Source organism: Periplaneta americana, chromosome 8 (assembly GCF_040183065.1).
Source record: "Periplaneta americana isolate PAMFEO1 chromosome 8, P.americana_PAMFEO1_priV1, whole genome shotgun sequence".
Lineage (NCBI taxonomy): Eukaryota > Metazoa > Arthropoda > Insecta > Blattodea > Blattidae > Periplaneta > Periplaneta americana.
Window position 1 is genome coordinate 83,725,949 of NC_091124.1, and position 20,977 is coordinate 83,746,925.

General features: G+C 35.8%; 2 protein-coding genes across 8 annotated transcripts in view; both read left to right on the forward strand.

The window, feature by feature from the left end:
• Window positions 1-9,450, forward strand: part of LOC138704834 (short-chain dehydrogenase/reductase family 9C member 7-like) — an 80,504-nt gene extending 71,054 nt beyond the window's left edge. Inside the window, exons 6-9 of the mRNA XM_069833140.1 lie at window positions 1,468-1,579; window positions 3,283-3,384; window positions 8,811-8,923; window positions 9,034-9,450. Coding sequence (XP_069689241.1) covers window positions 1,468-1,579; window positions 3,283-3,384; window positions 8,811-8,923; window positions 9,034-9,043 — 337 coding nt within the window. The 3' untranslated portion in view covers window positions 9,044-9,450. The remainder of the gene's footprint in view (window positions 1-1,467; window positions 1,580-3,282; window positions 3,385-8,810; window positions 8,924-9,033) is intronic.
• Window positions 9,433-20,977, forward strand: part of LOC138704832 (retinol dehydrogenase 7-like) — a 68,987-nt gene continuing 57,442 nt past the window's right edge. For 2 of the 7 annotated variants that reach the window (XM_069833131.1, XM_069833138.1), the window contains exon 1: window positions 9,433-9,646. In XM_069833131.1, the coding sequence (XP_069689232.1) occupies window positions 9,570-9,646 (77 nt within the window). In that variant the 5' untranslated portion in view covers window positions 9,433-9,569. The other 5 variants (XM_069833132.1, XM_069833135.1, XM_069833137.1 and 2 more) reach the window with 5 other exon arrangements.

Below are 20,977 nucleotides of genomic sequence, written 5' to 3' on the forward strand. Positions count from 1 at the left end.
CAACAGAAGGAAGCATATTTCTTCGTGAAACATACTGTAACCAATCAGATTTCTTACTTTCACAGTTTTTTCTTCACTATACCTAGAAGAGTTTGTTTGCAGTATACACACATAGACATTTCTTCTTCAACTTAATACAGTTTGTACGGTTCACATGTACTTACGGCTCTCCAACAAGATATGAAAATCGCAATATATCACAATGCTATATATACAGTAGGTACACCCATTTTTAATTTACATCAATTTTTAAGCTTATTCCAAATGAATCGTGAATTATAGATACTTAATCACCATGATCATAGGACGAAAAGTTAAGAAGGTAAACTTGCGAACTCTAAATGAGATAGTAGAAGATGTTGACAGCTTCAAATACTTGGGGTATACTATGAGCAGTAACATGAGCTGCTGCCAAGAAGTCCACAGGAGTATAGCAATGGCAAACGAAGCTTTCAATAGGAAAAGCAGCATCTTCTGCGGATCTCTGGAAAAAGAACTAAGGAAGAGACTAGTGAAGTGCTTTGTGTGGAGTGTAACATTGCATGGGGCAGAAACATGGACATTACAACGAAGTGAAGAGAAAGGATAAGATGCATTTGAAATATGGATATTGAGAAGAATGGGGCGTGTGAAATGGACAGACAGAATAAGAAATGAAGCTGTGTTGGAAAGAGTGAGTGAAGAAAGAATGATGGTGAAACTGATCAGGAAGAGAAAAAGTAATTGGTTGGGTCACTGGCTGAGGAGAAACTGCCTACTGAAGGATGCACTGGAAAGAATGGTGAATGGGAGAAGAGTTGGAGGCTGAAGAAGATATCAAATAATAGACGACATTGAGAAATATGGATCATATGCGGAGACTAAGAGGAAGGCAGAAAGTAGGAAAGAGTGGAGAAAGCTGAGTTTGCAGTGAAAGACCTGCGCTTGAGCAGAACACTAAAAATGAATGAATGAATGAATTAATGAATGAATGAATGAATGCATATAAAATTAGCACATTAAGCTATTTATTTTTTTCTATTAATTTCGATGAATGTAGCGGTCTTAATGTAACTTTACCTAACTAAAAGGTACCATTTTACACAACTATGCTTTTCCGTTAAGACATCATAAATTGTAGGGTGTATAAAAAACTGTTATAGCTGGAAGATTGATTCTACATGGGGTTCAGGCTATTACAGAAAATATGCTCCGAGATGTCGCCAGAGTAACTATGGAGCGTTTCAGAATGAAAGTCTTGTATTGCTCTGGGAATATAAAGAGAAATATGGAAAGTAACATATTTTTGCTGTTTATTTAAGCTCTTTCACCAAAATATATAGGATATTTGAACCAGTGTTTAGAAGTTTAGAGGACATCGCTTAGTATGCGAGTTTTTCCATACACTATAATCTAAATATAATGCTATGAAATTAATGTTGACATGATTACAATGTGCACTCTTATATATTTACACGTACTTTTCAGAACCAATATAACGGACACAAAAATGATTGACAGAACTGTAGCAAGGAACTGGGAAAAAACTCCGCAGAATGTTCGTGAGTTCTATGGAGAAGGATATCCCGCCAAATACAAGGTATCGTATTCATTATTTTCAAATGACAGAACATTAAAAATAAAGATGCTTGTTGTTTGCATTTATACGAATGCATTCATGAAATGGTCTTAGGCACTTGTACTTATTTTATTTATTGAGTTTTATAACGGACTAATAATTGAAGGGCAGAGCTAGCTGACCAATAACATAAATTGGAAGCTTTTATGTTTGGAAAAAATGTATTTAATTCTAAATATGATTTTTTGTCATTAAATATCTCTTCTACATATTTATTATTTTGAATTTCAAAGTCATTTTTCAATTTATTCTTCTATAATTTTAAACATGTCCACACCTATGGAGTAACGGTTAGCGCGTCTGAACGAGAAAACAAGTGGCCTGGGTTCGAATCCCGGTCGGGACAAGTTATCTGGTTGAGGTTTTTCCCGGAACTTTCCCTCAACCCAATATGAGCAAATGCTAGGCAACTATCAGTGCTGGACCCCGGACTCAATTCACTGGCATTATCATATTCATTTCAGTCAGACGCTAAATAACCTGAGATGTTGATACAGCGTCGTAGAATAACAAATTAAAGAAAATAATAATTTTAAACATGGAACAGTTAGTGCAAAAATGTAGTTGTAATTTTTACATAATTTTTCGCCATTATTTGTCATTGTGTTTGATCTTTATCACGACATACTCGCAGTGATTTAAAATGCACAACTGACATTCTATCTCTACTAACTTATGCCATTTAAAATTAGTGGCCTGTTTCTCCTTGAGGTTTCTGTATATACAGTATTTTTCAGTTTCAGTATATAATTTTTACAATTCCTATCATTTATAGATCAGTAATTTTGTTGCGTTACAATATCCAGTTTACTTTTATCGAAAGGAATTTATAACGAAACACAAACTATAAAATTAAAAATTAGTCTAATATGAAAACAACAGAGAATGAACATGCGTTCTATTTTAAATTTTATTTCCTGCGAAGTGCAGAATGCCAGAAATGTTGGCTGTTCAAAGTTATAGAACGAGTTGCCTAGAATCAAACTGCACTTATCCAAAAATCTGACTTCTCAGAAAAGACTAAAACTAGTGCAGTTATACTCCAAACGGTGATTTCACTACTGAAGTTAAGGCAGATAAATTCCAGCTTGACTCCAAACGAGTAGTTTATCACATTCCCTGCAAAATTCTGCACTGAAACATACCTTAACCCCGTATTTCATAATTTGGAGAACTTGCAGTTTAATTCTAGGCGGCTCAAGTGTTAAATTGGCGACTATTCACATTGAGACATCGTTTGATATGGTAATACACTAACGTGTGTGTTAAAATGTTTTGGAACTTTTTTTATCAATTATTAAGAACTTTAATGCCATTTTATCGGAAAATTTTGTGCAATGAAATTCTTAATTCTGATATAATTATTTATCTTTACATTTGTATGCTTACATCCAAATTAGACAACGTAATATACAGTTCTGTAATAACTAAGAAAAACATACAATGTGAAATCATTTACTTTTCCGAAACTGCCTAAGAAAAGTAACCTACATTAACGACATTTCTTAATTCTCTATAGGCCTAATTGAAGGAACAATCAATGCAGTTATAACTAATAATAATAATAATAATAATAATAATAATAATAATAATGATAATAATAATAATAATAATAATAATAATAATAATAATAATAATAATAATAAATGTATATTTTGTAACAGATGATAGGAACGAAACTACTGAGCATTGTATCAAGGCCAGAATCAGCAGTTCATGAAGTGGTAGACAGCTTGGTCCATGCAACAGTTGGAAAAAATCCTAAGGTGAGTAAAATATGAGAAATAAATGAAGGGTGGAAATATCAAACGTTGTAAGTGCCATTTTTTTAGGAAATCTGTTTTTTGATAATGTTATGTTCTTTGTGCTATGGGTCATAGTTTACATATGTGTGTCATGGACCATTTTACATTTGTTCCAAGTGGCAGTAGGTTGTCGAAGTGGTTCTTATTAATGATAATAAAAAGTGCTAGTTCTTTGACCCATTGCCTCTGCCGGCAACATGTTCCGTGTTGCGCGCAAGCATCTTATTTTTACATCGTTGCATTTAGTTGATATATTTTAATACAAAACTTATCAAACTATAAAAATTTAATTTGTAAAAACAGTACTAATAAGAATATGCCATTAGGAAGGTCCAGGATAACAGAGAGGGTTTGGAATTGAACTGGTTACATCAGCTGCTTATCTATGCGGATGACGTGAATATATTAGGAGAAAATTCACAAACGATTTGGGGAAATACGGGAATTTTACTTGAAGCAAGTAAAGACATAGGTTTTAGAAGTAAATCCCGAAAAGACAAAGTATATGATTATGTCTCGTGACCAGAATACTGTACGAAATGGAAATATAAACATTGGAAATTTATCTTTTGAAGAAGGAAAATTCAAATACCTGGGAGCAACAGTAACAAAAAATGACACTTGGGAGGAAATTAAACACAGAATAAATATGGGAAATGCCTGTTATTATTCGGTTGAGAAGCTTTTATCATCCAGTCTGCTGTCAAAAAATTTGGAAGTTAGAATTTATAAAACAGTTATATTACCGGTTGTTCTTTATGGCTGTGAAACTTGGACTCTCAATTTGAGAGAGGAACATAGGTTAAGGATGTTGGAGAATAAGGTGCTTAGGAAAATATTTGGGGCTAAGAGGGATGAAGTTACAGGAGAATGGAGAAAGTTACACAACACAGAACTGCACGCATTGTATTCTTCACCTAACATAATTAGGAACATTAAATCCAGAGGTTTGAGATGGGCAGGGCATGTAGCACGTATGGGCGAATCCAGAAATGCATATAGAGTGTTAGTTGGGAGGCCGGAGGGAAAAAGACCTTTGGGGACACCGAAACGTAGATGGGAAGATAATATTAAAAATGGATTTGAGGGAGGTGGGATATGATGGTAGAGACTGGATTAATCTTGCTCAGGATAGAGACCAATGACGGGCTTATGCGAGAGCGGCAATGAACCTCCGGGTTCCTTAAAAGCCAATAAGTAAGCAAGTAAGTAAGTAGTAATAAGAATGTAACATTGTAACCATATTCTAACAAGCATTTTCAGTTGATACCATCTAATATTGGAACTTTTTGGAAATGGTGGACTGTTTAGCTAAAAAAAGATAAAAAGTGACAGAAACTTGTAAAATAAATCTGACATATTTGGAAATATACTCAACAGTAAATAATGAATTAAGAAAAAGAGTGGAAAATCCCTACAAACATGATTGGTACAGATCCAGAAACAAAATTTGGGCCACCTGAATATTCCTAGCTGCAATAATGCGCATGTAAGTTATGTTATAACTGGAACTTGGAAAGTACAGGTGGCCAAATTTTGTTTCAGGATCTGTATAACGCGAGAGAATCTGGGAAGTCCATAAATACAATTCTAGCAAAATTTGACATGGGATTCATCGAACCCCTATAATTATGTCAAACGTTTATGCTGCTCGTGATTATTATTGTGAGCATATAAAGAATCTATATACGTCATTAATATTTAGAACCGGACACCTAAAGTCAAGTGAGATAAATGGTCAACTGACTTGGAGCTTAAGAAGTTTTCCACTGCCCCAAATTCTCTCACAATGTCGCGAGATCGTGTATCTTTAAATTGTTTTCCCTTCCATTTCCTCATTCATTCATTCATTCATTCATTCATTCATTCATTCATTCATTCATTCATTCATTCATTCATTCATTCATTCATTCATTCATTCATTCATTCATTCATTCATTCATTCATTCATTCATTCCAATTTTCTATACAACCAGCATAATTGCTGTTCACTACACATGATGAACTATTTTCCAGAACCTGTTCATTAGGAAGATATTAGTTTTTACTATAGAGGGAAATTTTACCCAAGGACCTATCCCTGGAATTCATTACTGACACAATTATGTTTATAGTGTTTAAACCGTTGCTTACGTGATTATACAAGATGGCGCATAGAAAGATCAAAAGTGGGACTCGCAGCGTATTAAACTTCTATCGCTAGGTTCGCCTCACAGTTCTATTAAATGATGAATAGTTCATTACTAAGCATTGTGTATCGTGAAAATTCTTTGATTAATTTTGCATTACTGATCGAGTACGAAGATTATAAATATCCCAAGCATATTACAGTCTTATTTGAGATTTATTAATGACTTGTTAAATAACAGTATGCAGATTTTCAGTGTGATTTAATGGAATTTAAAATTTTGTTTCACGAAAGCCTGAATTTGTTCAATCAAGAAGTTCACTTTCAAACTACATTCTCATCTGGTTCATTTACTTTACTGTTTTCAATTCCGTGTTTTTCCTTTAGATTTCGTTCTCTATAATTCGTTTTAATTGCTGAAAATGAAGTACCGGTATGTCTTCCACTTTTAGACATAATAATAATAATAATAATAATAATAATAATAATAATAATAATAATAATAATAATAATAATAATTATTATTATTATTATTATTAAACTAGTATAGGCCTAATTCTTAATTTGTCTTTTCTTAATACAATCAGTAACGTTATTCAATACGTTCGAGAAAAAGAGTATAATTAAAAATTATCTGTAATGGCGAAATATTCTGCGACAATGTTAATTATTACTGCTGAATATTGACATTTAGGTCCTAATATAGGTACGATTTGCATTATTTAGAATGCAACATACGCAGCAAAGCGATTTTAGTGTTGCGGTTGCCAAGTTTAGTGTAACTTGCTCCCCTCATCCTCCAAGACAAATCAAATATTATTACATTAAGAGTAATAAATAATAATTACTGCAAATATTTGTTGTGATAAGGTACACCGTATGGTGTACCAACCATATTTCCTTCTACTTTAATTAAATTTACAAGTCATAAGTAAAGATAGGAATTTACCCACAGAGATTACAAGGTTAGATATGCTTAGAGTGTTCGTTGTTGCAAGAGAGAGTGAGTGTAGCTAGCAATGCTTTTTATTTTTATTTACGACGCTTTATCAACATCTTAGGTTATTTAGCGTCTGAATGGGACGAAGGTGATAATGTCGGTGAAATGAGTACGGGGTCCAGAATCCAACTTTATGTGGTTAATCATCAATGAATCGCAATGCAAAGTAAACAAACCAATTGCTGGAGCACAACGCTGAACCCTACGCACGAGAAACGTATCCCCATTCAATTGCTGCGATACAAAACACGTTTCAGTTGTAACCTGGCCATACCTCAGGCTTCATGTCATTCATGACGTAATGACAGTCGAAGCAGAACGAATATCCTCATGTTGTAGTATAAATTCCTACCTTAGTCACACCTCAGGGAAGCGAGATGCAGGCATTAACAAAAGAGAAATGGATATGGGGGGGGGAACAGATGCGCATGTGCCTATGGGCGGCAAAAAAAGAAACCTGAGATATCTGTTTATATTTTGGGAAATCCTCTAATACGGATGGTACCACATTAGGTAGCAAACATTTTCTTATTGTTCTAATGCTGAAATCTGCTTCTTTGAATTGTCTGCTGCAGACATGTGATGATTTTCTTTGAGATAAATGGCTAAACACCACTTCTTCCCTAGTTCACCATCTTCTGGAAAATAGCCTAATGAAACAACAAACCGCATTCTTTACTGAGGTTCGGTTTGCAGAATGAAACACAACAGTAAATCACTTCTAATCACATACTGTATATTGCAGACTAACTTCATAATTTAATAAAATTTAATTCTAACTTCTAATTTTAAAATGTTTACAAACACTAAAGCCTTGGTTTTTCTGAACCGACCCATGCGAGTTGCGAGGCCCGCCTATGCGAGATCATGCGAGAGATAGAGAGAGGTTCGCAGACTTCACACGTCGCAGCTATAGAAACCACTCACTATTTCTCGTGTAGTCCGGATTTGTGCGAGTCGGGGCTCGCACCTCGCATCTCGCATGCTTAAAAATATAAAAGCATTTGCTATTACTGTCCACTACAGATTAATCAGGAGGCCTATTAGACATTTATTTCACCACCACAAGATCTGCAAGAAAAAATCGCGCAATTGTACTTCTCATGCATTGTGACTGCAGTTTCCTATCAATTAGTAAAAATCATGATACTTAAACGTCAATATACAACAAATATACTACTTACAAATGCTTAAATTATGAATTCAGGAAAAAGGAATATAATACAGTAGGCCTACCTTAATTCACTGGAACATCTAATAATAATAATAATAATAATAATAATAATAATAATAATAATAATAATAATAATAATAATAATAATAATAATAATACGTGAAAAGGGTAAGCTACAATGCTCATGTAAAATTTATTATGTTTCTTTCATTATATCCGAAAATGTAGGCTATGGTGAATGAACAGCACAACAGGAAGGTAGTGCCTTAGTCTATAATATGTAATATCTTTTAATATCAAGAATTCATTCATTCATTCATAGTGTTCTGCCCTAGGGCAGTCTTTCACTGCAAACCCAGTATTTTCCAGTTTTTTCTATTTTCTGCCTTCCTCTGTCTCCGCATATGAACTATATATCTTAATGTCGTCTATCATCTGGTAACTTCTTCTGCCCCGAACACTTCTCCCGTTCACCATTCCTTCCAATGCATCCTTCAGTAGGCAGTTTCTTCTCAACCAGTAACCCAGCCAATTCCTTTTCCTCTTCCTGATCAATTTCAGCATCATCTTTCTTCATCCATTCTGTCCAACACAACTTCGTTTCTTACTCTGTCTATATCCATTTCACACGTTCCATCCTTCTCCATATCCACAGTTCAAATGCTTCTATTCGCGTCTCTTCACTTCGTCGTAATGTCCATGTTTCTCCCCCATACAATACTACACTCCACACAAGGCACTTCACTAGTCTCTTCCTTAGTTCTTTCTCCAGAGGTCAGCAAAAGATACTCCTTTTTCTATTAAAAGCCTCCTTTGCCATTGCTATTCTCCTTTTGACTTTTTGGCAGCAGCTCATGTTACTGCTCATTGTACACTCTAAGTGTATTAAGAATGACAACCATTTACTTTAATATAATTGCGAATTTCATGCGATATGCGCCAGCTTATATAATCAGTTAATCACGTAAGCAACGGTTTAAACTAACTGTGATACGCCGCATAACTCACCAGCCATTGGCTGTACTATGGTTAATGTGAAGGTAAATTAAATTTGATATTGTTTCTTTCTTCTCTTTTCCTTACAGGTCTGCTATGTTCCTGGCATAGTTGGTTTGATGCAAACTAAATTTTATTCTGCTTTGTCAGATGAGTTATATGATATGATATCAAATACCATATACGAGAAGCTTTTCAATAAGTGAGTATGACTCCAAGAGTGATAGTGAAGTTTTAACTTAAGTCTAGATGAGAATTCGTTCGAGAAAAAAAGAATGGCTTATAAATATATTATATATGATTTCATTTCAGGTGCTCATAGATACGTGGAGTTATTGCAGCAATCGAAACATGAAGCTTATAAAAAGGGCGTGAATGTGAAAAAATGTACGAGATACAATACAGATATTCATGAACACTCGCAGAATAAACGGAAAAATATGTATTCAGTGCACTTTCTCTTAAACAAAAATTTATATTACATTTTTTGTTATACTCTTTCCAGAATTTTAATTTAGAAATCTTCTCACTATTCGTGAGCTGCCACAAGGGACAAACAGTACTTAACCATATAAATGTTTACAAGTTCAGTGAACCATTAATTTGATTTGACAATGAAACTCCTACAAGTACATAGAGTACTTAGCTGCAAATACATTTTGTGATTGGTGAAAATATACCTAGTTTTAGAGAGGCAAGTGTTATAAAAAAATAAAGAATGCTAATGAACTTTGTTTCATTTCGAATATAGGTGATGCTTCAGGAGAGCAATTGATCCTTTCAATGCAGCTAAAGTTACAATCGGAATAACAGATATAAGTATTCCAAGGCTCTTAAACACATCTTTCATGAAGAGAGTAGCGGTACCTCTTGGTCCAACCAGAAGTCCGATTACTTCAAGCTCTTCTAGCTGGTACTTTTGGAGGTAATATGGAATGGTAGGATTGTAGATATTCTTTTTTTCCTTATCCACTTCTGCTGGCTGTTCCTCATTCGTTTCGAAACGCACAGCGGAATCAATTATGAATCCAGATCTTGTAGATTCCTTGAAAGCTATTATATCTATGCGCCGTGTATTGCCAGTGACGGAGAGACCATGTACTTCTTCAAAGGTGTTGTAATCGGCATATTTAGGGGCAGTGGCTATAATTGATCGTACTTGGTGGTGTCTAGCGTTTCGTAGACCTTCGCCTTGCGGACAGGATCTCAGGACGTGTGCAAGAGTTTCAACCTCGTTGTGGCAATGCCTACAACGGTTGTCCTGAGATCTTTCCGGCACAGCACGTACTGCAGCAACATTTCCAACCATTTTAATGTCATCGCGCCATTCGCTGTTGGAGAGTCCTTCGTGTTTACAAATCCATTTGTTGGCACTAGGATATTGTTTAAATAAAACTACGCCAAGTGTAGCACCATCTAATACAGATTAGATAATTGAATCGGTCATTCGTAAAACTACATGAGTCCACACTTTTACGAAAATGAGTTACCAGTACTATAGGAAGCACTATGGACAGACGCATCATTTCCAGTCAAAAAAACATGAGTCCGATCATTACTAAGCATTCTATAAAATCTTAAAACATTGAGTTCTTTCAAAACTACAACAGTCCAGGACTCATGTGGCTTTAACGCATGAGCAGCCATGACGCATTTACTATCATGCACTTCTTTGTCAAGGTGTTGGACAGTGAGTGTAGTTCCAAGAGTTCTGTAGAAGATAAAATAATCAACAGTGTTCTATGAAAGTACCTGTACCAGATAGAATAGACATTTTAATAAAACTACGTCATTTGAAAATGAACCAGATGTGTACCTGTGTACCTTCAAGGACTTGTAGAAGTGCATGATATAAAGAGAAAAAGTCCTCGGAGAGAGATTCCAAAGCAAGAAACACAGTAGTTTTGGAGGGATAATATGCAATTTATGTTACGTTCTTATTGCGAACTAAAGATACGTCTGTACTGATACATTGTCATTAAACATGTGACACACTGGTATGAAAATTAATTACTCGCGAATAATTTTTTTTTAAAGTCGTGTATGATATTTTAAATTTAATTTGTGAATGATATAAATAATTTTGAATATGAAATAAAAATAACAATATAAATTGATTGAAAATTTTATAATAATATATTTCACACTACAACAAACAATACACTCCATATTTTATCGGGATACTGGAGTTATTATTGGTACTTGTTAAAACAACGTGAGTCCAATAAATTAAAAAATATTTTAAGGTGATATGAAATTAGATAATTAACATACAATGCTTTTGTAATCAGTCATACTTATGTATGGTTCTCCTGTAAAAATTTCATAGGCCTAACAGAAAATCCATTAACTATAGGTAGTTTTTTCTATTTTTCTCGAAATTTATTTTCTGTGACTCATGTGGTTTTACAAATGACTGATTCAATTATCAGCGAAATCCAAAACTAAACATATACTGTACGTTTCAGCGGTAGCATATTCAGTTTAAGATGAAATGAATACTCATTCTCGCAGCCATTCTCCTATGTCAAAAGCCACTAAATGCTATAGGAAGAAACACATGTAAGGAAATATTTATGACATTTTAGCAGACACAAAAACATCTCATTAATCTGTGGTAAGCAAATTAAGTATTCGCAATTATTTTTAATATCTAAAACTTTGAAATGCATTGCCAAATCAACAAGACTTACTTGGGGCTAAATCATGGCGCACAGGAGATATTAAAACAAAGAAGCCATTCTCCTCATTTTGTCTTATTGAGCACCGGTATGAATAGATGTCTTGAGAGAGAAGTCTAACAGTGAAAAATACGATCAAATAGTATAATCATCACAAAAATATTTCGAACCATTTAAAGCGAAACACTGCATCAGAACAGGACTGACACCGATAGGCATCAAATAGGAAGGGATGGCAGAAAGATACAAATTCAAAACGGAAAAAAAAAAAAAAAAAAAAAAAATGCAAAGACATTGGATACAAGTTCAGAGTTAAAACAGTGAGCTCATTCATCAGACATATCACAGATAGAAAATATAAATTCTACTAACACTATGTAATAGAAATGTGCACAGATAGAAGTAAGTCCGACAACCCTTGGGCAGAAAATTATGAATGAATGAAATAATAATAGTTATACTAAATTCCATAATCTATAGACGTTTCAAGTTTGTTGTCATTATTTAATAATTCCTGTAGTAATTTATTCATATAATATTGTGGCGGCAGGCCGAACATTCTAGCCGTGTCTGGCCGTGTCGGGAGTTCGCGCGCTTCTGGGGAGAAAGGAGGCGCGCGGGAAGGAAGGTGCGGGGAAAGGAGACGCGAGCTTCCGCGGGCGCTGGGGCTCGGCGTGGAGAGAGGGAAAAGAACTGCGGTTCTGGCGCGGAGCGGAGGAGACGGGAGTAAGGAAACATCTGGAGACTGATTGTTGTAGAAGCTACGCGACGCAGTATATTTGAGAACGCGAGCAGCCTTTAAGTCAAGTCAGTTGAATTAGAAGCGAGCGAGGTGGGCCTGAGTTCGAGCAAGTAAGTCAGTTCAACTGTGAGAGAGCTAGCTAGTCTTCAAGCAATGTGAACCTGACCTCGATGTGCAGTGAACTTGAGTAGGTCCGCAACTGTGGCAGCGTCCAGGCGATTGCGGCTTATCCGGAAGTCTTGGGTTCGAAGCGCAGTAAACTGTATCTGGAAGGCTTGGGGTTCGATGAACCGTGAACATGAGTGAGTGATCTACAAGAACTAGCCAAGGCGAACGAACTGTGAACTGAGAACTGACAGTTTTGTTTTGTACATAGTGTTTTGTGTGAACATTAGTTGGAATTAGGAGGACATTGTTGTTCTTCTCAATAATACACGTGAATTGTCATTGTTCAGTGGAGTGCAATAACGACTACTGTGTTGCTGTGGAATACCCATTGCTGACGGCTGTGTGATTAAAGTTAGAAATAAAAGTCAAACCATTGTTGAATAAAAGTTACAATATCGAAATATTAATTTCTTTCAGGTGATATTGTGTCGCGCAGAGGGAAATGAGATTTACCTGTTACAACACTTACTGAACTATTTTAAGTGCTGCGGGGGAGAGAGATATTAAATTAACTTTGTCATTATGTGCAGAAAGTTACAATCCTTATTCAGAGACAATACCCATCCTCACTTGACAAAGTCAAGCAAGCAAGTGAACTTTGTGCTCATATAACGACGTAGCGCTTCTAGCCCACAGCTGCTCCATGCGAAAAGTGCGGAAATCATTAATTCATTACTGTTTCGTCTTGTTTCAGATTTGTTATTAAAAAAAATGAAAACATCCATTGAAATGGAAGGAATTGTAGATGAAGATGTAGGCCCACATCAGCGAACTAGCATACAAACATAAAGACGTGGTGGAAAATAAGAAATCGAAGTCGTTGAGGTTTCGGAAAAGAAGCAAAAGAAATGACACGACATTTAGAACAGAAGGAGCATAATACTGATAATATTAAATACGTCACAATTAAATTAATAATAATAATAATAATAATAATAATAATAATAATAATAATAATAATAACAACAATAATAATAATACAGTGTCCCGCTTAGAGGGATCGAGAAATAAATGCTCACCATTTAAAATCAGATGAAGATATTGTTTTGATTTACATCTGACAAGATGCAGAAACTGTCCAAGTTTATTCACCAATGGTTTAAAAACAGTTGCATATCCATGCGCATGTGCACTAACGTTTATCGTGGAAACAAGCCTGGCGCCATTCAGTAGAGCGTTCCGTCATTGGACCATTCTACTTCATCGAGGCGACAATCAAAGGGAATATGTATCTGGACATGTGCAGAACTTTGTTATTGATAAACTCCCCAGGATCGGTTTTTCAGCAACATGGGGAACCCTTGTCTAGTCACCTAAGTCACCCCACTTAACGCCCATTGACCTCTTCCTGGGGTTTTATGACGAATGTTATGTACAAATGTGGTACAGTCGACACTTCGGAAAAACTGAGACAACGCATAATAAATGCAGCTGCGCTAATCACTCCACAAATGTTATGGAACACTTGGCAGAAGGTTGAGTACCTTTTGGATGTCTTCAGGGTAGCTCGAGGCGCATACATCGAGTTGCACTGACCACTCTCCGAAACTCGGAGAGTTTTTATATCAAGTTGTACAAAAAGTTATGTTATAAAACCATTATTTATACTTTAAATTAGCACTTATTTCTCGATCCCTCTAAGCGGGACACGGCGTAGTCCTATATTTGTCGTTAAGCATTTCTTCCGGCGGGATAGTACTTCACATATGTACGCAGTGCCATCCCACCTCATTACACCTCAATTTATGCAAGTCACAACTTACTTCATTCCCTCTTCCACTCATGTTCCTTTTAAATGTATCTTTGTTACCTCTCAATCCCCATCCTACCCGTCTATTATTTCCCCACTTCTCATACTAGTGATGATTCACTACGGGCCCCACACTAATCCCTCCCCCCCTCACTTATTTACCGCTTTGACAAAACTCCTCTTTCCCTAGGAGTGATTCCAGATCTAGCTGTATTGTAAGTGGAGTTAAGCCAAAAGGCGATCGCATTGTTTCACGAAAAATGGTTCAGATTTCGGGTTAAGGAAACATTTTCATAGCAGCCACTGCATTTTCTTAGTGCCTCAATTAAAACACTGAACAGTGTTTCAGCAAGTGTCTAAACTGAATTTCATACGTATAGTTTTTGAAGAACAATAATTATTATTGCAACATAGGCCTATCCTATGTTTGTGAATAAATAAAATCACTTTGTCAGTACGTTGGTATTTATTATATTGACCCCCGAATGACTAGACCAGTGCTTTCCAAACTTTTTTATATTGCGACACCCTAGCAAACTAGTGCGTCACCTTATCCCTCAAATGAAAATATTACACACATTAATAGGCTACTTGTACATCCTTCATAAAATGAATGAAATAAACACACATATTTCCAGTATTGTTAACATATTATATGAGACGGAAGAAACATTTACATAGAGTTCTAAGATGAGGAAAACAATCACACTTACTTTCACCCTTGGTTTTACTTTTTCAGTGGCTCACATGTGCTTAGCGAGTCTTACAAATGTATTTTATGTTTGCACGAATATGGGATAAATTCACTCGCATTTCTATATCCAGCACATCTAAACTGCCACTTTTCACTATTTTGATACTGGTCATCACAGAAAATACTGCTTCACAATAATATGTGGTTGAAAACTGCAACAAAACCACAAGAGCCCGTTTAGCAAACTGCGGAAAATCTTCAAGTGAAATCCAGAATCTGTTCAAATCATCTCTTTGCTGTTTCAACTTCAAGCTCATATCATTTTTAATCTCTGTCAATTATTATTCTGCTAAGGAAAGTCCACTAACTTCAAATGACAAAAATGGATTTCTTATCCAGTCATAAGCTTTTGTGTTCAGATCTGGGAAGTAACTTTCGAGTTTATCTGTGAGTAATGTCACATAGTTTGAACTGAATCTTTTATTTCGTTCTTCGAATCACAGTGAGATGTATTTGGGAGTTTTCATAGCTGCCCTCTTTCACTTTCCGAGACGAAATTGTTAACTTGTCTCGTAACGCAGATATTTTGTCTGTTGCAGTTAAGATATTCTCATCCTTACCTTGCAGACTAGAATCATACTTTTATACTGCAACTATACGCAAATCTATGCGTCTATCAAAGATGCTAGGTAAGCAAGGGGTGACCAGCGATTTTCTTAGTTCATTTCAGTTCTCATGAGTTAATTGCTGAAAATAATTAAATATACCAGACAGTTCGCGACACTCCATAAATCTTAAGGCGACACCTCAAAGTGTCGTGACACCCAGTTTGGAAAGCTCTGGACTAGACAATAACACGAATACATTAATAAGTGTATAAATACTACGATGAAAGAGTAATGGAACGGAGAAAAATTCTCTCCGGCCTACAGTGTGTAATTTAGCGAGTCTAGCCGGCCAAAAATCATTTCTTGAAAACTAATCGCTCAATTTTCATAAAATTTAGTATATACCTTCAATTATTGAAGTGAATAGTTTTTAATAATGAAAATGAAAATAGAAACTATTTTTACTGAAAATAAAAAAGTAATATTGTAAAAAAAATTCGATTCGAGTGAAAAAAATTAATTAATGTTCATAATGTGGAATTAATGTTTATAATGTGGAATACACTTAAAATTGAAAGCGTAAGCCGAAGGAATATTGCTACATATCTTACTCGTTCAGACGTAAGATGCATCCCCATCAGAATCTGTATCCTCGCTGCTAATCTCTACTTCGGCAGCACCGACTAATGGAGGCTCGGAGAGAACTGCAGCACTACTATTGAAATCGACCGCAATTTCCTCTTCTCAATTTCTGGTGAAGTAAGGGTCCAAAGAAATAAGTAGCCTGAGTAAAAGATCGGTATTTGTGTCTTTCTTGATGTTTTTCTTGCGAAGAATTCTCTGAAAAGTCTAATAAAGTATTTGTTCCTAGTTTCCTTGGCTTCCTGAGATAGTTTGCCAGTAAGTATAATAGTGTCCTGTGACCTTCTGTCCATGAGCCAAGAGTTTATGAAGGATTGTAGCCATATAATACTATTTGTGCAAGCATAAATATAATTCCCTTGTCTCCCTTGCATACATGTCAAGTGCCCGTTCATCAGTATTGCAAAACCGCATGAAAAAGGTTTCTGATATATCATGTGTAAACGACTTATTAGATTTCCACCTATTCCCGTAATATATGCGAAAGTGGAAACCTCACTGAAAAATATTCTTGCGGTATTTGCATCGTTTTTATTGCGACTGCTTTGTTTTATCATGTCAACAACATGTCATGTCAACATGCCTGAACCTATCCTATCTTCAATATTTTGCAATAAGTAAAACGGTGGATCTAAACTAATTATTACAAGATTTTGTATTTCCCTTAATTCTTTATATTGATTTGAGGTCAACTGTAGATCAGTAATCAAAGCGAGATCCTTATTAGGTGACAATTGTTGGTCGTTCCTGCAAAATCAATTTTTACGATTTTTTTTTTCCATTTTGTCGCACGTTGAAGTACTGCAAGTGAAAGCTCTCCTACAATATTGGCCGCATCTCTTTTCCTGGAAGTTCTGAAATTCATATGGGCAACAGAAAGCTTTTCTTCTGGCGATCTTTCTTTAAAATGTGGACTAGTTTTTTTCCGTTTTGATCTTTCGCTAAGTCTCCGAAAAGTTTACGTGGACGTCCTCGAATGCTTGTACTGGCAGAATCAAATTGGAATTGTTTTGTAGTAGATGGCAAAGTATTATATATTTTATTTTCAGACTTTGCATCTTGGTTGAAACATAGCGCCTTATATTTTAAGACATTTTTCTCATTTCTGCTGTATTTTTCCCACCGTAATCGAATTTTCGAGCACATAAATTTAATTCATTTTTTTATTGACTATAAAATGTCTTCAGAGTAATCTTTGAGACCAAAATGTTCAATTATATTTGAGAATTTCACTTTTATCTCGCTCTTGTTCCACATCTGGAAAACAGCTCTCCGGATTACGGAGCGCATGGTTTCTGAAAATGATTAATAGCTACTCTGTCTGCACCTGTTTGCAGAAAAAAATCACGACGTCGTATTTATAAATGTATAATGAATATCTCTACAAAATTTTATCGAGGTGATAGAGGGCTACACCTTTTAAAAGTCAACTCGAAATATATAATAAGGTAAAACTCAAACTCTTTGCACATGTTTATCCAGACACTTATTCTAGACAATAAGATAATAATTTTTGTCACGAAAATTAGCTTATATGTAAGTGCATACCTTCTTATAATATATCCACACTCTGTATTAGAAAAAATACTGTATTAACTTTACTACTTCGCGCCAGCCTCTACAGCGTAAATGATCTTGTCGGAGACATGCAACTTTCGCTCTGTTGGGAGGGTCCCCTAACAGATGTAAGCACCTGTCTACACTTGGATAGTATACTTTGGAGTGTTATAAACACGTCTATATAAGAATTTAGCATTAAAGATAGGGTGTGAAAATTTATTTTTGGCCGGCTAGCTGCTTGAAATTACACACTGTGCGGCGCCGGGATTTGAACCCGGGTTTTCAGTTCTACGTGCTGATGCTTTATCCACTAAGCCACACCGGATACCCACCCCGGCATCGGACAGAATCGTCTCAGTTTAAGTTCCAACTCTTGGGTTCCCTCTAGTGGCCGCCTTCTGCACTACGTCATAGATGTCTATGAACGTAGGACTGAAGTCCACACATGTGCTGAGGTGCACTCGTTATGAGTGACTAGTTGGCCGGGATCCGACGGAATAAGCGCTGTCTTAAATCACGAAGTGATTTACGCATATCATATATATTATTTTAATGTACCGAACTACATATGATATTTCGATGCAGATATTCTGCGTCATCGTACGATGAAAGAGTAATGGAACGTTCCATTACTCTTTCATCGTATGATGACGCAGAATATCTACATGGAAATATTATATGTACTTCGGTACATTAAAATAATGTATAAATACTAACTTTCATATTGGTCGTAATATATTAAAATTTACTTGTTACATTTATGAGATTTACTGTTGGGACACTTAACAATTAATATTGGAAACCGAAAGTGGTATATTTACAGCAAAAGTAAGGCCACCGCAGGGCCAAAGTTTTTTTTATTGGGTTATTTTACGACGCTGTATCAACATCTAGGTTATTTAGCATCTGAATGATATGAAGGTGATAATGCCGGTGAAATGAGTCCGGGGTCCAACACCGAAAGTTATCCAGCATTTGTTCGTATTGGGTTGAGGGAAAACCCCGGAAAAAACCTCAACCAGGTAACTTTTCCCGACCGGGATTCGAACCCGGGCCACCTGGTTTTGCGACCAGACGCGCTGACCGTTACTCCACAGGTGTGGACGGGCCAAAGTTAAATTATGATATTGTTAGACATGTTTTAGCAATTCATTACTAAATGAATTAGGGTCAATGATTCCGTCACCCTCAGATACTGGTCAAAACATTTTTATTTTCACTGTAATGACGACTGCTTTCTCGTGTACCGTAACCGGTTGAGTTGTAAGTTTCCCGGCTTCTGCTATAAAAGCGTTCTTTACGTAGAATAGCGATAGGAGATGACCTTGCCAAGAGATCGCAAGCCCGAGACTAGTTTCTCCTCTCTCCCACCATGCAGTTATCATGCATTTCACTGTGAACATTTTAATCCATTGCAGCTGCGCAGTTTGCATAGTTCTGTTCATATACTTAGATATGTAAGTCGTCAAGTAAGTTGGTATTATGAACGAGTGAACTATTATACAAGACATTTAAGTGGCATGTGTTAGTTAGGAATCTAGGGATCGAGAATTTACGTCCTATTCAGACCGGATTCATCACACATCGTATTACTCGTAGGAAAAATCTAAATAAAGTGAAGTAATTTCATATTTGTTGACAGGTAATGCGTGTGCATGTATTAAATATATTTGGCTATTTTCGTGTGTATGTCCACCAAACGCCTTCATGGCGTGTATTAGGAATCGGGATATCGTTATTTTTTTATCATTACTACCTATGAGCAATGATAACCGGGAACCAATCAGTGAGGTATCTTAAGACGTTGCCGCCCTTGGGAAGCCAGCTTGGTGCCTTCCCCTCCAACCTAACAATCGTATATTATACAGTGTGTAAGGAGTATAAGTGCCATTATTTTAACTGATTATTGTTCATATCATGAGGAAGAAAAAATATCCTCACAATTTTTTGTAATTACAATATTTAACTAATTATTAAAGTTCACAATATTAGGCGTTTGGCAACGTTCCTGGATGGGGAGAGGGAGTTTACAAGCACACGGTACAGCTCAAGCGGATACAGACATACCGGTACAAAACAGATGCTCTGTTCTAATGCAGGGGCGGACCGTTGTTTACATAAAACGAACAGCAAATGCAAACTTTCATTCTCATTAATAGAACTTCATGATAAATTTCCACTTTAGTTAATATTGGCAATATTGGTCCATTTTTTATTGTACTTGTAAAAAATAAACAATAATGGTTTACTGCACAAAATCACACGAACATTTTTTATATGCAACATTTTAATCTCTCCCGCTTCCATGAACCAGTATCATTTTTAAAGAAATTTCTGTTTGTGTGATTTTTGAAACGAGGTAAGAGACTCCTAGTTTCTAATAATCGTTGAGAAACCGCTACAAAAGTTCGCAGATTAGGTAATCTTCATTGCGAAAAACATTGACGGTACATCTTCTTGCCTCACTTGAATTACGACGATTTTCTCCATAAATTAATAACATATGATATTCCTAAACTGTGAATAACATTGTAAGTTGTTTATGGAATACCTTGTACCGAACTATCATCCGCTCAGCAGTAGAGCTATGGACAGGGAGCTTGAACTCAGCTGACATGTACGTACGTCTGTGCAGAGTACTGCCTACTGAACACGTTGCCACATCTCTCAAGCCAGAATATTAACAAATTTAAGCATGCAATTTTATTTAATTTCACGAAAACATAATAGAACACACAAATATTTATTTAAACTAATATCAACTCTCTTTGCTAGACTGATGTTTTCGAATTTTACTAACGATATAAGCAGTGTAACGGGTATAAAATAAGAGAAGAAATATTTTTTTTCTGGGAAAATTGTCAAGTTTTGACCCTATGTTCTATGGACTTTTTTGATCCTGTACACTGTCCCTGACGACTGTGAAAAGGACGGCATTTATACTCCTTACATCCTGTATATCAGTGTTAGACTTTATGTGTCCTTCATTAAAATTATTATGAATGTACTTTATCACAAAGAATGAGTGAAATGGATGTGTTACTTGGCCTACAACAAAACCAACACGCACATAAATTTTATTGATAACGAATCAACAAAAATAACTCAATTTGTTTACTACTATAATAACAAAAAAATTACTCGGCCAAGCCAGTGGAGTCCTGCAGCCCGGAGCCGTGGCGCTACTGCTCCTGCGTTCGTAATACCGCATCGCGATAGTTCACATTACGCCCCCGACTTCACTCGCCTTGGTAAGTTTAATAAATTTTGCGTATTAAAAATATTTTCTGAGCTGCGTGACAATAGCTACTTACGGCAGTGGTTCCCAATCTTTTTTGACTGACGACACACTTTACTGAGCGCCCCGATATTGCGACACACTTAAGCTTATTTATTTTTATTAAATACAGG